Source organism: Hibiscus syriacus, unplaced genomic scaffold (genome assembly GCF_006381635.1).
Source record: "Hibiscus syriacus cultivar Baekdansim isolate YM2019G1 unplaced genomic scaffold, ASM638163v2 tig00109945_pilon, whole genome shotgun sequence".
Taxonomy (NCBI): Eukaryota; Viridiplantae; Streptophyta; class Magnoliopsida; order Malvales; family Malvaceae; genus Hibiscus; species Hibiscus syriacus.
The window spans coordinates 3504027-3521624 of NW_024062535.1; the positions used below are offsets into that span (position 1 = coordinate 3504027).

The window sequence follows — 17598 nt, forward strand, 5'->3', positions numbered from 1 at the left end:
CTGTTCAGCCTGGTATGCAACATTCTTGATGAATAACCAACATATGAGACAATTTTGACTTATATATTTCAGTTATGGATCAAATTATAAATTTCTTAACTGATTTCAAGAATAGTGTAAATAGTATGGACCATTTTTTGAAATATTACCACAAAAAATACAAGTGATTTAGCCCAAATTCTTTGACGAATACCATCCAGCCCAAAAGATCTCTACCCAAGCATACTTTTTTCTCTCAAAATTATGCATTTTTTGAACTGTTTCATATGAAGATGGTGATTATCTATTGTTTGAGTTTTCAAAACCAAATGGTGGGATAAATTCAATGACTTCAATAATTTTTTTACCAAAAGTTCAAATTTCTGTAAATCAGTCTCTACGGGCAGAGACAACACAAGATTTTCATAAACAAAATCAAACACTAACACCATATTAACACGAGTTAGAAGGAATACAAGAACTTAATGACAGAAACATTAAGTTCAATGTATTCCAAATCTGAATCATAAAATGAAGAGGAAAGCTCACAAACATCATCAATCAAAACTTTTTATCTTACAGATGATACCACCACAATAGCGATCATCAAGACTAGAAGGAAAAGTGAAAAGAAAAAGAAAAAAAATGTCAACAGAAGAGATTTTTTGCTCTACCGATGAATGAAGATAAAAATGCATAACAATGAAGATTCTTTACTCCACTGCCAAAAATACAACTACAACACAAAAGAATGCAATAATAAAGATTCTCTGCTACACCAAGATGAAATGCAATATGAAGATGTTTCCACAGCTACACGAAAGGACGAAAAGCATCAAAGCAATTTAAATTATCATTTAACTTCTTTTTCATTTCAAATTACTGTAAATTTTTAAACTTTTTGAACTGTTACAATATTTTTTTTTCATCTCATTGAGCTGGAAAAGGATGGAAAAAGAGGATAAAATCCTCCATAATTAATGTTACATGGCACGGCCTCATTTTCTAGAATAAAATTCTTGTTAAATCAAAATTCTCTCAATTTTAGTTTTATTTTTCAAATATTTTAAACAAAGTTCTCTTTGTTGAAATTAAGTTACTTAGAAACCAAAATCAATTTCAATCAATTAATCAATATATATATTCTTTTTATTAATCTGGGATAAATATAAAACATTTGAACAAATTTAACAGGTCAGACGACTACATGAACAAACAGGTTAAACCCTGGGTTCGTAAAATCGTACTGGTTTATTTGCAGCCACTACAAATTACATTGCAATGGTATTACATGGATACATGCACAACCGGATCTCTGCATTATGAATCTATCAACCGCAAGTCATAATGGATTTTTGTAAAATAAAGGATACATTGCATATTTACAGATACAAAATTCTTGATGATTGATTGTCACAGCTATAAGTCTCACCCAGGTACATAATAATCCATCTTCTCCACTGGCAGATTCAGAACAGATGTTTCCACCTATACAAAAAATTGGGATTAATTGCAAAAAGGCATCAAGAGGGTTGCCAATGCATACACGTTCTCTTCTCAGACCTTTACCACATGATTCCCATTTAATGATATTAGACGGCAAAAGCATCTATTTCCAAACATACTGATGATAAATTAATTGGATAAACCACGTATTTAGCAGTCCAACTATTCCCGCAGTTCCGTTTTGATCATTCAACTATTTTTTTTTCAAAATCACAACTAATGTTTGCATTTCGGTTCCGTTTCGATCATCATTTATTAAAAAAAATTATCGGTAATGCTGACATACCACCATAAAATAATACATCACTGAAAAAAATAAAATACTATCACGTCAACAATTCTGTCTTCTTTGTTAACGGCGGGTGACCAAAACAAAATCAAAATATAACTTTTGAGATATTATTTTGGAAAAAGAATAATTCAATGAAAAAATAAGGAACTACAGGAATAGTTGGGTGGGGTGACTAAATACGTAATGTATTCTAAATAATTTGCAGAATCGGATTAGGTCGTCCGCAATAATAAGGTTGGTTCATTAATAGAAGATTAAAGGGTAGAAGAAACAAGGTTACCTCCTCAAATGGGACAAAGACAAATGGAGTTAAACCCCTTTTGTGGGACACAGCAGGCACATCTGGATTGTGAGTTTCATCGTCCTGCCACCCTTCCACAACTCCAAGGATGTCCTCTTCCGGACCACTGGCTTCATTATCATCCACACCACTTGTAACCAGGGAAAGTAAATCCATTCGATTGTTAGCTCCTGATATTGTTCCCCGTAGTCTGTGCAAGTAGATAGAAAGAGAAGTGGAAAAAAAATGGCTAAATGTAGACTTGTACAAAGGGAGGGGTATTAAGGGAGAGAAGAAATTTGTTTTGAAAGAAGGTACTTGAACAAATAATCATCCAACAACAGGAGGTTGAAACCAGCATTAGGTATCCAATGATTAAATCAGGGCTAAACTACTATACCTAAACTATTACTTTTATTCCGTTTTAGTACCTAAACTTCCAATTTTTTCAAAATCATACCTAACATATACTTTTTGTTTGGTTTTTGATACCTCGCTGTCAAAAATTTAATAGTACTGTTGTGCGTGGCACTTCTTTACTGATAAATTACATCATTCATCACTCAACTATCTTCTCATTCCTATTTTAGTCACTATAGTTCAATTTGTTTAATATAATTACTTAACTTTCAAATTACTCCTAATTTGATCACTTTAACTCTCAAATTTGCTTTTTATTTTACTTATATATTAATAAAATAATAATAAAAATGTCATGTCACAAAAATTATTAATAAAATAAAGTAGAGTAATTAAAACATGAGTTAAAAGTTAAGTAATTAAATTGAAAGTTTTTAAACTTTAATGACCAAAATAGGAGTGAAAAGATAGTTGAGCGATGAATGATATAATTTACCCATAAAAAATACCATGTACAACAAATCCGTTAAGTTTTTGACGACGGGTACCGAAAATGAAATCTAAGCTAAACGTTAGATATGATTTTGAAACAAAATAAAGTTTAGGTACCAACACGGAACAAAAGTAATAGTTTAAATACTAAATGTGTAATTTATCCTCAAATCAAACTGACTAATGAAAAAAGCAAACAAAAGTGCAGTATTTTACACAAGACCTTTAGGACAAACAGAGCTAGTCCATCACAAAATTTTTCATTTGTAGAAGGATAAATATTTTTAACTCCACAGAAAAAACTAAGAATTTATTACCTTAAACGGATTCTCAGCACAGTAGGACGCATGCCAGGGTACAAGACAGCAGCTTCAACCTGCATAATAGAATAATCATGAAACCTTAGAGGTGCATAAGAAGCCATAGATAACAGGATGAGAGCAGGCAATGAATTGAACGGTTATTTCAATGGAATGCAAACGCACAGCCTCTAAAATATGAAATTCCAAACATTATTTTCAAGAAGGAAACTGGCCTTGTCATCTGACAAAGTGTAATGGCCACCAAAAACACAGTCTGCTTTAGATGCACGGAAATTCATGAATTTTGCCACTTCCTTTATTTTTTGAGATGAGTTCTAATGACAAAAAATATAAATATAAATTAGATTAAAAACATGGTATCATTTTCAAAAATGAAAAGTGTTATCATCAGTGGTGCAACACAACCTTGTATAGAAATCTGCCGGAAGGGAAAAATCTCAAGTAACGAAAGTAGCAGACCTTTAAGAGTATAGACCAAAGAAAAATAAATCAGAAATAATTTCAGAATAAAGCATGAGAAGGAATATTTTGCTATGTGGGATATATGGGCTGGCATAATACTATGTGAACAGGATTTGTGATCTTCCACTCTGCAACTCCAGCACGAATATAAGTGTTCCTACTCACATAAAGACCTGCAACGTGAAACACAATGCAAGTTTCATGAAACATAATCAGGAATTCCAACGAATCAAAATAATGAAAGGTCTAGCAAATGCAGAAGAAAACCAGGTTTGTTTCATGCAACTCCATATGTACAGCAAGTATAACATAAGCACTTGAGCATAGTAGTTTTCCATGTACATCAGATTCAACAAAATTCAGAATAAAATCAGTATGATGTTTATAGCATTAAAACTTAGCTGTACAAGTATTGGATTGTTCTTTGGGGGGAGACCATGTCTAATGATGTTCAAATACCCGAAAGATTCCAAACATGAACTATTTGAATGGATATATTACTGATGAATTCATGAAAGAAAGTCAAATGATATAGCTTTGAGATTTTGAATGCCGCTTTTCTTAACTTATTTCATCATAGCTTTGAGATTTTGAATGCCGCTTTTCTTAACTTATTTCATCCCACCAATTATATTAAGCAGATAATGCATTGTTGAATGGCCTTAAGATACAACAAAGCTTATGTTTGACGGCACTTTCTACTAGTGAAACCAAACAACTAAATGATTTTCCTAAGAGACAAAAATATAATTCTTATGCTTAGTTTTCTATAGCAACCAAAGACTACAAGACATACTTTACATTGAGAATGATACAGTCCAACGGAGAGAAACGTGACTGGTCTAAAACTTGTGTTAGTATCTTAAAAATAAAGCCCAAAAGAAAAGGGCCCAAATCACCAAAAAGCTATATTTAACCTCCAAGTAAAATTGTACCTGATAAAGGGCCTGACAGCTGGTAAAGAATAAACGGCTAGAAGAGAAGGTATGCCCACAGGAAGCAAGGAAGAATGCAAAACAAGGGCATACAGTACCATGACATGATATATAAAGAACAAGGTATACTTCAAATATGCCCACAGGAAGCAAGGAAGAATGCAAAACAAGGGCATACAGTACCATGACATGATATAAAAAGAACAAGGTATACTTCAAAGGAGGTATGAGAAAACTCTAGCAGCTATACACCATTCTTCTTCTTCCTTTTACCATTTCTAAAACCCCTATTTCTTATCTCCGGACGCCCTAGCTTACTTGCACTTTTATGCAGGACCATTCCCACTTCCTCCTATACCTAGTCCAGCATCCTTTTCCTCTCTGTCACTTGAAGGAAGAAACAAATTGTTTTTGGTATTATTCATCTATCTTTCAATATTCTATGTTGGAAAATGTTCAATCTATATTTATAGAGACTTAATCAAAAGTTCAGTCTCAGCTATGAGTTTGAAACATAATAGTCGTTACAAGCAAAGTACCAAAATTTGAACTAGGGTTCTGAAATCTTTGATTCAAGTGATATGAATCCCCTCTATATATTATACAAAATCCTTTTCAGACATAGTATTTGAATCACAATAGACAAGTATTGAGTCCCCTTGCGTAAAAAATCACAGAAGCAAATTTTCCTCTCTAAAACTCAGGAATTTGACCTCCATCAATGATTATTTGAATCCTCACCAAATCTCATATAGTTTCAACTATAGATCCCAAACGAATTAATCAGTTTAATTATCAAATCATCGGGATGAATGGAATTATGAGAATTAAAGAATATGATCATAAAAATTCACCCAAGAACAAAATGGCAACATGAGCTGCAATAAGAAAATACTAGACATAGCACAGGATTGGGAATTTCAACCTAAATAAATGCAAATAAGATGCTCGACTCCCTTTCCACCAAATATGTATCACCAAAAAAAAAGTAGCTTACCATCAGTTCGTACCCGAGGCCTTAAAAGCCACATTTTCCTCCATGAACCTTCATATTTTGACTGCAACATCTTATAATTCTCCACCAGTCCAGAGAGCTTTATAAAAAGACATTAGTTTTAAGCATAAAAAATTTGCACACAACAGCTTCAAAAAATTCTGAAGGTCAAATTTACCTGCCAAGCCTTTAAGCATGCAGTACGCCAAAACAAAGGGTTACGGATTGTATACCTCCATTTTCGACAAACACACGATGCCCTTCCTAAATCATATGGAGCCATTCGTACAAAGACCTGTACATTCATTTTCCGACATAACTCTCTAATCAGGGTGCAAACAAGAAAATAAAAACATTTTTTATTCTTTTTTATTAAAGTGAAGTATTCTGCCAATTTAAAGGATGGAAATTTGGAACTTTTGGTATTAAAATTAGAATTTTAGATTTCAAGCAAATAGAAAATAAACTTCAAAGGGTCTGCTTATCAACCAAGTCAGAATCAATTAATTAAAAATTCTATTTCTGCATTCACCATCTCGAAGCATCACATTTCTAGATTAACAATAAGAAACAGATTGAGAAAACCGAGATAATTAATATCAACTTCATAAAAATAAAGGGTTGCAATGCCTCAAGAAGCAGCTCATCAGGCAAGCATCGATGGATAAGTGCAGGATCAACATATGATTTTCTGCTGGCGCTTCCGAAAGGGGCAACTGGTCTAACATGTTTCCCGTAAAGATCTGAAACAAATAATTTACAAGTGTTTTATACAGGAAATGTTAGCTAATAGCATCAAAACTAAAAATAAAAATGAAATCATTACAAGAAAAAAAATGCAAATAAATACCAAGCCAAGGCCTTTGCGTTACAAAGTACTGTACGGTCTTCAAGTGCAAAGCTGATTCTAATTCTATCTCCGACGGAACTGTTAACGCAAATTCAGCAAATTAAAGGCTATTACTCAATCAATCATAATTCAACTGAAGGAAAAAAATTAAAAAAAAACGTCAAATTAAACCCGCAAAAAGATTAAGATTAAATATTTTTCAGTTATTCTTCTTAATTCTGTATCTAAACAATTGGAAGACAAAATTTAACATGATTACCAGTAGAAAAGAAACGATATATTGAATTTAATGAAAGAATTCAACTATATAAATATAAATACCTGGATTCATGGGAATTCAACTATATAAATATAAATACCTGGATTCATGGGAATTCAACAATGAATTATATTTCTATTTTCTCCTCTATATATGATACTCAAGGGAAAATAGAAGAAAATCTTATTGTTTTCCCCTCTTTCTACCAAACCCCGATTCTTCCAAAAGGGAAATAAGTGATGGAAAAATGCTGAGATTAAACATGAAAGGCCCAATCAAATTTTCTTTGATCAATTTTGAAGACGGTGAGTTTAACTGAAAATAATTTAGGGATATTAACGGGCCGAGTGAATCAGCCCAGTCCTTATTTACCGAATACAACAACTAGGGGTATTTATAATGTTTTTCTGGCCCAATACCCCTTGCGGGTTAATTATTTTGGGTATTAGGGCGGCCCAATTTTTATTTTGGGAAATACGACAAAAGTTATAGTGTACATGGACGAGTTTCCTCGAATATTATTTTTTAATGGTCCCCGATGAGCGGGCCATAGGTGGGCAATTATTTTAATGTCTTTAATGCGACTCGTCACCTCGAGGTGACGAGTCTATTAAAATATTATTTTTTAAAATATAAAAAAATTAGAGGAACTCGTCACTTTGAGTTGACACGTTCCTTCAAATTAAAAAAAAAACTAGTCGTTTTGTAGTTGTTTCCAAAAGAGCATATGGACAACGATCACTTGGTTAGGCCAGATAAAATTTTAAAAAAATTAAAATAAAAATAAACTTATTTATATTTTAGAAAATACAAAGTAAATAAATAATTGCAAAAGAAATAAATTGTTTACAGATAAATTACAAAGAAATTTATTTATATTTTCTAAATTCTTGACGATGCCGATGAATGGTCAAATGATAATGGTATGGGGCTCATCGAATACATCAGGGTCGTAGGCCTTGATTGTCGTCATCTTCTTCATCTTGTCGAGGAGGTGTATTTAACACACTTTGAGATCCACCTTCGAAATACGATGATGAACTTATGATATTTGACGCCATCATTGCCATAACTAAATCTACTTAACTGTTACTTTGTTGACCATATAAGATATGATCCCACTCACCCGCAACCGCATGTTCTATCGAATATGCTTGAGTGTATTGTAGTGCATCCCATAAACCTCTATCCCAAGTCGGTCGAGTTTCGATTGAAGTATGATATAGAGGATAAATCATTTCAATACAATTCAATTCAATCCAAAAATCAATAATTTCCTACAAACCCTAAGGTGAACAAAACCTTATACATGTAATTCTAATTGATTTTAATCATTACATAAGCTTGGAAGCAGCTCTAGAACAACAACAACATCAAAATTAATCTTTAAATCATCATATTTCAACTTCCCCTTCGTCCACCATAATCACCAAACCAAGCACTCAAGCAAGCTTAACATGATCTATTTATACAAAATTATAGAGAATTTGATGTAGATTAATTTTCTATTTCACACTTTAGTCCAAAAATCAACTAAATAAGCTTAAAAATGGATTAAATTTTTTTCCTTACCTTAACTATGGCTTGCGGAAAAAACAAGAAGAAGATGAAGAGTTCTTGAATTTTCCTTAGCCTTAAAAATTCATGTTCCACTCTCGAAATTTTTTTCCTTAGCCTTGAGTTTACTTTGATCTCGATTTCGATCATGATCTATATGAACATAATTAACAGTGCACATACAATTTAAAACACATGTTAGTATCTTACTAACATGGGGCACATTAGCATAAATATTTCTAAAACTTTCTTTCGATACTCGATACTAATTATATTTCATATGATCAATGACAACCTTTATACTTCAAAATACAACTTCAAGTCTCTCAATATTCATTTCAGTGAATAATTCACATAACCATTTAAAATTTCACAATTTGACCATCAAAATGAATTCTTTTATAATTCATCCTAATAATTAAAATTTATTCAAAATGGTCCTATCTAAAGCTGAGAAAATGAGAAGAGATCGGGTGATGAAGAAATTATATTTGAATAAATCGGATCTCTTATTTTCTTAATTATCTGGTACATCTATTTCAAATTCTGTTTTAAAGAAAAGGTGGGCCGAAGCTTTTATTGAAGCACAGGAGGCAGTATCTGTAGATAGAAAACTTGGACTTATGGTTGTTAATCCCGAAATGGTGGCTCTTTAGTAGTTATTGTCGTTAGTATTGCGTACTCATTTTTTTAGAGTTTTGTTGGGGTTTTTAGGTGATTGCTTTCGGTTTTCGAGATCAACTTATTTTTGTTAGATTGGATAAGGGGGTCTGGATCAATTGTTGTTCATTTTGGAGCTGTTGGATTTACAGATTGGAATTTTGATCGATCTTCTTGTGGCATGTTAGCTCCCTTGATTTCCATGTTCTTGGTTGAAGTTAGAGGTCGTTCTATTATTAAGTTGTTATTGTTGAGTTGTGCTTTTGGCTCCTTTTTGTAGGAGGTTTGTGTTGTTTTTACATCACCTGGTTAGACGTGTCTTTGTAGTCTCCTGTATATCTGGCAGTGTTTTTCTTCCTCAGGAGCTAGTTTCTGGCTTCCTGCTCTTTCCACCTCATGGTTCACTATTTTTTCTCCAAATAGGTTTAGGGAGGTTTTTTAATGAGGTTCATGGGGTGGTGTACCTTGTATCCTTATCAATACAAAGTACCTATTTTTCAAAAAGAAAAACTTCAAATTCAAGCTTCTAATATCACATTCAAGCATTCCAACTGTGTATTTACACAATACATATTAACTTCAAATCAATTTCCATTTCAAACCCACAATTCTTATAATTTTTGATTTGGTCCCTTAACCTTTACAAACGTCCAAATTGGTCCAAATAAATAATAAAGCTTGTAGAATCATTCATTCATAATTTCTAACCGTTGTATAATTTTTTTCATAATTTTCCGTTTGCATACATAGGCTAAACCTAGCATGCTTACTTAGGCAATATAAAACCCTAAGTGGTTGAATTCAATATAACCACTTTTAGTGGTTTTTCATCAACTTTCAAACATAGAAATATATCAACATCAACTTCAACATAAACCAACCTTAGAACATGAAAATCTAACATTCCCTTCATCATTCCAATTTATGAACTTAGGGTTTCAAGCATGGAAAGCATTAACAAATGGTACCAAATGATAGAGAATTTCATATAGAATAATTTTTTATTTCATGATTTCATCCAAGATCTTAACAATTTGGCTTGAAATGGAAAAGAAAAATGTTTCTCGTACCTTGCAAAACCCACGACCATTAAGAAGAAATGGTAAAGAAATCTGGAAATTCTAATTGAAAATACCTATGTCATTTGTCTTTTAAATAATTAAAATGAATTAAAAATTCATTTAATTTCAAATGACTATTTTGCCCTTATCATCTCATGATAATTATCAAGCCACATGTCAATTTTGTTCATCTAAATGTCAAAGATGAACCAACTAATTCATGGATTCCAACTTTTCCCTTAAAGTTTCCCCCGAAATTAAAATATTGCCATTTAATGTCCCGATTTATCATGGAAAATCAACTTAAATCCAATGGTGCTAAGGCTGGTGCTAAGGATAGAGTCATGATTCCAATTTAAGAATGCAAAATATAATTAACCATAGATAATGAAGGGTGAATTCAAAGTAAACTAAAATTATGAGCTTTAATTTAGGATGTTCCCATTTAATTTTTTAATAATAAAAAATGATAGGGGTACTAGCCCCTAGGACGAAACATAACTTCTTCTCTGGCTGATGTCATCATCGATCACAAAAAATGGAAAAAGAATACTTATCCCGATAACAAAAAGGAAAAATTAAGATTAAAAACCTTCCCTCCCTTTAATTATTAAAATGACTTGATGGGATCCTCAACCCATGCTTAGATTTATAAAAGCGGAAATTATTCGATTAAAGCCATGTATCCTATGTGCATATTTACTGCAATCATGTAAGAAGGAACATGCAGCACTATGTTTTTTTTTCCTTCAATTTTCATTTTAATTAAATGTAATGTAAATCCAAGACGAAGTACGAAGGATACAAAAGACTAGTTGGCTTTTATCTTTACATATATTATGCAAATCCATCCATGTCCACATTTTTTATAATATTTATTTAGCAATTAAAATAAATTATAATCAAAGGAAGAAAAATATATATCCCCACAATAAGACTACACCCCATGTGCATGACTGTTAATCCATATTTCATCGCACTATCTTCTACTCAATCTGACTCACTTCTTTGCCAAGGATAGAAATCAGTGTTTCTGAAAATAATCTTCTGTTCTTTTACGACAGTAAATATAGTATTTAGCGAAACCATCTTATCAATGGTTGACTTGATCTGTTGTCTCACTGTGCAGAGGTAACTCAAAATCATACCCTTTGTATTCCTCTTCGTCATCTTCTTCATCATCATTTTCTTCCTTCTCAGTTTCTTCCATGGTTGCCGCCTGGCTAATTTCTTGCTGCGGCGGAGGCCATTGCTGCTCCGGTCGTACCATTAACGGCGCAACTGAACTGTCAAGCTTATCGCCATAGCCAGAAAAAGCAAGTGCTGAATTCTCGGTTCTGCTATTTTTCTCTTTGTAAATGGCGTCCAGCTGGTGAAAATATGGGCAAGTCTTGGAATCGTCGGGCCTCCTCTTGTTGCTTTCTTTAACTTTCTTGAAGTATTTGTTGATGTTTTCCCATTTCTCTTTGCATCTCTTGGCGCTCCGATTGAATCCGAGCTTCCTCATCTTGGCCGAGATCTCTTCCCAAAGAGGAGCCTTGGGTCCGTTTTCATGGTATTTAATTTCAAGGTTTATCCTGATCTTTATAAGAGCTTCAACTTCGTCTTTTGGCCATCGTGAAGAACTCGATGAAACGACATTATCGTTATTATTCGAGGTTTGAGTTGGCGGCGCCGTCTGCTGAAGCGGCGGCGGCGGTTCGGGATTTTCTTGCGGTCGCAATTGCAGCACGCTTGGTTTCTGTCCGGTCACCTTTTGCAAGAACGCTATCAGTGCAGCATCTTTAGCAGCTGCCATCGACCGTTCCTGAACTAAAATCTCGTGTTCCCTATTGATCTGCGCCAGTTCTTGAATCCTCCAATCTTCTTCCCGAGCCAATCTTTCCAGTTCGCATCTCTCAATGGATTGCAGGAACTTGTTTTGAAGCTGCTCTTGCTTCTCGATCACCTCCTTTGTCAACCTCCTGAAAAACGCCTTCCATTTGCTCTTCTTCTTACTGCTCCCTTGAACCGAATTATCGTCCGAGGCGGTTGAAGAAGAGGTAGAAGTGGATAAAAAGCTATGGAAAGAAGATTGGAGATTATTGGAAGAAGGATTCATAGACTGCTTATGATCAACTTGAGGTGCATTAGTAGGGTTTATTTTTGGAGGCGAAACCGAAAGTGAGTGAAGATTTTCAAGGGCTTCTAATTGATCGAAGAACCGATAAGTCTTACCATCGGCCTTGCCTGTTCGACCATCTTTGGTCCTCCGGTGGTACTTGTAAACATTCTCAAATTTCTCCTTGCATTTCTTGGCACTTCGATGATAACCAAGCTCAGCTAATTTCCTGGTTTAAAAAAGAAGAAGAGTTTGTTTAAACTTTGTGTTACTAAAAACCATCAAAAGTTCATGTAGTAAAAGAGAGAAATAAATAAAGAAAACCTAACAAACCAAGGCCACATGGGAAACTCATAAGCCATGTTGGAAGCATATGCATACATTTATTAGCCAATGTAACCTCTTCTTTTATGAATTTTACTAAAACGGACAAAAGCCAAAACAAACTCATCAACTACAACTTTCAACAGCTGGGAATTTCATATGCTTGAAATGAAAAGGGTTAGACAAAAAAAATATGAATTCAATTCCCTTCTCAGCACCTAAATTAATGAAACTGAAAACTGAATCCAAGAAAATGATTAGTGAATGATATCTAAGATGAGAACAACAAGAACCCAGTTTGAAAATCTAAATCATAAGATCTGCATGCATGATCAGCTCTTGAATTTTCAACCCTTTGAAGCAATATATATATATATATATAACTCATAAAGTGAACTCAATAATTAAAGAGACGTTGTTTTCCTTTTAAGTCATGAGTATAAACAGGCATTCTCTATGGTTAAAAAGGTTAGCTCAAAATATTCAAAAGAAAAAAAAGAAGAAGATTTTTGGCATACCTGGAAACCTCTTCCCATAATGGACCCTTGAGGGTGGAGTCCCGGAAATCGGAATCCATATCAGAACGGATCTTCAATAAAGCCAAAGTCTCTTGCCGAGGCCATCGGTTCCCTCCGAAACTCCGGTTACCGTTATCAGCCCTAATCTTCTCTTCTTCAACCATCACAAGTTCACATGCTTCACGGATCCCAGGAGGCGCTGCTTCTGCATTGCCAGAGCTTTCTGCCATGCTTGGGGGTAGTAAGAATGTTGGAATTAAATTTATCTGAATTTGATCAGTTTAGTGGTGTATATAGAATGTTGAAATTAAACTATAGTTAGATGAGGCCAAAAAGAAAGAAAGAAAGAAATTAAAGAAATAAAACTATAGTTAGATGTAGGTCATTTTATTAGGCGAAAGCCATTTATGGAGTTGAAGTAAGTAGTGACCAATGCAGTTAGGGTGTGACCTACCAAACGTAATAAATAGTATAGAAATTTCGCTGGCTGAGATATTATTTTATAATTAATTCCCCATGATTCATGAATTATTACAATTACTGGGACCATATCCCTGCTTTTTTGAGTTGTATGTTACTATAACCCGTGCCGAACTATCCAATTATTTTCTTTAATACCAAAGAGGTCAATATTGGAGATAAACCAATGAATCTATTTTTTTTAACTTTCTCGATTTTAAAAATAAAAAAAAGGAATCAGAACCCAATGAGAAAAAATAAAGACAAAAGTCACAAAAAAAATTTTGTACAAAAAGAAAAATATTAAACTTAAGAATACGAAGAAAAAAAAAGATTTTCCTATAAGAATAATGATCAAAATAAAAAAACCGAGTAACCTTCATAAAAACTTATTGTTTCTATCAAATGAGACGCTTTACAAAGTGATAAAGAAGTGGTGAGTGAACTAAACTAACTGACAAGTTTTTTCCCTATAGAATAATGATTATATCAACGAACAACATTTTATCAAAGAGGGAATCTGACTATAGTTGACCCTAACAAACCAATCAAAAAACAAAAATCGTGAAGGTCTTTGTGTGAGCACCAAAATGACTATAAAGGTATGTAAAAATCGTATCAAAAAGCCATAAAAATCATGCTACAAGAGTAAAGAAAATACATGTCACAAGAGTAGAAAATATTGTATCTCAAGGTCGTATATTCATATTCATATTCAAAAATAAAAAAATAATAAAAAATAAAAACAAATGATATAGTATGAAAAAACAAAAAAACTAATAAACACTAGTAGTCGATAACTGATATTAAAATTAATGACATCGTCGACTAACCAAAAAAAACAACAACAAAAAAATATTGAGGGAAACCTAAGAGAAAGCTTGAAACTGATTTATTCAAATTTGAAGTTTAAATTTACTATAGAATTTTTATGAGCGAATGAATTTCACTTGATTAAATCGGATTTAATTGTACTAGTAAATGGTTAGAAGGAAGTGACGGTGAATAAAGACGTAGCTAGGAGCAAGCATTGTCTTAGCCCTATGGGTTAAATGGTCCAATTTATTTTAGTCCCATCAAATTTATTCATATTTACTCTTAGTAGAATAAATAGATTACATTTTCAGATCCACTTAAAATTTTAAGGTTTATGAAGTCCTCAAAGTTTTACAAAAGAAATTAATATGATTACTGAACTTTTTTTGTCCTCAATGTGATAAAGAAAAATTAAACTCACAGTAAATGATGATTTGATAGTGTCTTGATGATTTTTTTGTCATGTTCAATGGTCTAATTGATTTTTTTAAAAAAAGTTTGAGGATTTATTTAATTTTAAAATATAAAAAATATTTAAAAATTAAATATATTTAAAAATTAAATATAAAAATACTATAAATAAAAATTAAATTATTCAAAATATTCAAAAATACTAAAAATACTAAAAAAAATAAAATAAAAATATCACAAACTGTAACATGATAGATTATAAATTATTAAAAAAATATTTTAAAAAACTTATATTATACATAATATATACATGTAACTATTAAAGTTAAAATTGCACGTTGGTTCATGCATTTTGCCACCCACAATTGGCAATTCAATTGGTTAACCGCATCCAATGTGGTAAGTGGGAGTTATCCCACTTTTAGTGATCCCACTTTATAGGGTATGGGTAATTGTTTTGAGTGTTTTTTTATGGAAAAATCACTATAAATACTTGTAGCCAAGAGGTCTCTAAGCATAAAATCATTCATTCCAAAGCATTCCATTTGAGAGCATTTGAAAATCTATTCCAAGTGAGGTTTTGAGTGCATAGAAGATCTTTGGCGGTTCTAACTTTTCAGCAGCCAAGTTCGAAGTGCTTGACGATGTTTCGTGGTGGTTTACGGTGGTCGATGGTGGTTCGACTTATTTGAAGGTGGTGCAATCAAATTTCGGGTTTCGATATAAGGTGTAGGCAATGGCTGGAAGTATTTATAATGATCTTTTTCCGTTGCGTTTATGCTCAATGTATGAAAGCATGTCTACATTTGGTATCATAGCATGGTTAAATCACTCTCTTGTCGTTTTAAAGTTGTGAAATTCTCAAAATATGATGCTATGTTTATTTTAATTTTAAAATTTTAAGATTTTGTGTTGCAAACTTGTTGCTAAAATCATTGGATTTTGTAAATTGTGATTTCTAAAACTAACTATGCTTGCAATAATTTTGTAAAAAATTTAGAAATATTGAATGATTTTTATGTGCCTAAATTATGGTTAAATGTATGTAAATTATATGGTTGCTAATAACATACATTTTAGGGGCATGGAACTTTATTGTTATTGTATAAAATATTTAACAATAAAACCTTATATTATATGTTTATAGACCTGAATAATTTTATTTACATAAGATCTTGCATGATTGATTAGTAGAAGTTTTGAATAAAATTTAGGGTTAATATATGGCTAGTTTATTTACATAATTTTATTTAGTTAAAGACTAGCCACAACATCTTTAGTTAAATAAAATTACTAAAGTTAAAAATCACATACATAAAGCTTAGGTATTAAATCCTATTAATTAATTTACTAAGGTAAAAGTATTAGACACCTTGTATAGTTACCCACAGGAATTATGAAAGTGAATTTAACAATTTTATTCAAGGGGATAGAAAATAATTATATCATAATATTGATCTAATCGAATTAAAAATTTAGCTCGTCTGCAATTTTTATGTCACTAGATTCATTGTTTACATAATTTGCATTGGTAAATTATGATTTATGTTTGCCTCAAATTTTTGATTAAGCATATATGTTCATTATTTCTTGCAGTTTTACAATCTATGAATATGTCTGATAATCGAGTAGATATCCCTGAATTAACCGGTGAGAACTTTACAAGTAGGATTGGGTTTGAGGAAGTCAAAATGGCTCTTAGAAAGATGGGGAGGGACAAAGCTGTCGGTCCATATCAAATTCCAATCACTGTGTGATTGGCCCTAGGAGAAGAGGGAGTTAAGTGGTTGACCAACATCTTTAATATTATTTTAGAGACTGCCAAGATGCCAGAGGAGTGGAGAGAGTCTACGGTGATACCAATCGATAAGAATAAAGGAGATCCCCAACGTTATGGCAACTACAGAGGCATTAAACTACTCAGCCATATCATGAAGCTATGGGAAAGGGTGATAAAGGCTAGGTTGAGACAAGTTACTAGGGTTTCGAAAAACCAATTTGGCTTTATACCTGGCAGGTCTACTATGGAGGCGATTCATCTACTTCGATGGCTTATGGAGAAATATAGGCAAAAAATAGAGATCTTCACATGACGTTCATTGACCTTGAGAAGGCGTATGATAGCGTTCCCCGCGATACGATCTGGAAGACCTTAGAAAAGAGACGAATCCCAACTGCTTATATCCTGGCAATTCGTGATAGGTATTGTAGATCTACTACGTACGTTGGGACTATAGTTGGCGACACCGAGGCATTCTCGGTGGAAATCAGACTCCACCAGGGGTCGACTCTTAGCCCTTATATCTTTGTCTTGATTATGGACGACATCTATTGTGCGACACCAGACAGTGTTCCATGGTGTATGCTTTTCGCTGACAACATTGTCCTAGTTGTTGAAACAAGAACTGAGCTAAATAGTAGACTGGCTACCTGGAAGACTGCTTTGGAAGAAAAAGGTCTAAGGATCAATATTGAAAAGACAGAGTATTTATGTTCAAACTTCAGTGGGAACCAAAATGATGAAGATGAAGAGATATGCATAGAAGGACACGTTCTCCCCTCAAATGATTGTTTCAAGTACCTAGGGTCTATGATACATAAAGATGGGGGTGTGGATGATGACGTTACACACCGTATAAAGGCGAGTTGGCTAAAGTGGAGGGCTGCTACCGGAGTTTTGTGTGATAAAAAGGTGCCTCTAAAACTTAAGGGAAAATTTTATAGAATGACAATAAGACTAGCGCTTCTATATGATCAGAATGTTGGGTAATCAAGAAGGATCACGTAAGGAGGATGGAGGCCGCAGAAATGAGAATGCTTCGATGGGCATGTGGTAGGACTCTGTGGGACATGACACCAAACTCTGATGTCCTTGGGGGTGGTGCATGTATCCGAAAAATTGAGGGAGGGAAGACTACGATGGTTTAGGCATGTCCTTAGGTGACAACCGTCGGATGCG

The 17598-nt window shown here is 33.2% G+C and overlaps 2 protein-coding genes across 4 annotated transcripts; both read right to left on the reverse strand.

Annotated features, from left to right (window-relative positions):
• Positions 1–1193: 1193 nt before the first annotated feature.
• Positions 1194–6941, reverse strand: LOC120210957 (F-box protein 7). 3 transcript variants are annotated; one of them, XM_039209597.1, is made up of 11 exons: positions 6833–6940; positions 6474–6551; positions 6254–6366; positions 5802–5918; positions 5627–5723; positions 3794–3867; positions 3638–3691; positions 3445–3546; positions 3227–3285; positions 2058–2268; positions 1196–1467 (listed from the first exon to the last, which is right to left on the reverse strand). In XM_039209597.1, the coding sequence occupies exons 1-11, from the start codon at positions 6840–6842 to the stop codon at positions 1408–1410; spliced, it is 975 nt and encodes a 324-aa protein (XP_039065528.1). In that variant the 5' UTR covers positions 6843–6940; the 3' UTR covers positions 1196–1407. The 3 variants fall into 3 exon arrangements, with proteins under 3 accessions (XP_039065529.1, XP_039065528.1, XP_039065527.1); XM_039209596.1 differs by lacking the exon at positions 6833–6940 and adding an exon at positions 6795–6824 and having other exon boundaries at positions 1199–1467; positions 2058–2266; positions 3225–3285; XM_039209598.1 differs by lacking the exons at positions 3445–3546; positions 3638–3691 and having other exon boundaries at positions 1194–1467; positions 6833–6941.
• Positions 6942–10940: 3999 nt separating this feature from the next.
• On the reverse strand, positions 10941–13183 carry LOC120210906 (trihelix transcription factor GT-2-like). The gene is made up of 2 exons (XM_039209555.1): positions 12954–13183; positions 10941–12340 (listed from the first exon to the last, which is right to left on the reverse strand). Exons 1-2 carry the CDS (start codon positions 13181–13183, stop codon positions 11104–11106), a joined length of 1467 nt encoding a protein of 488 aa, XP_039065486.1. The 3' UTR covers positions 10941–11103.
• Between the last annotated feature and the right edge of the window lie 4415 nt (positions 13184–17598).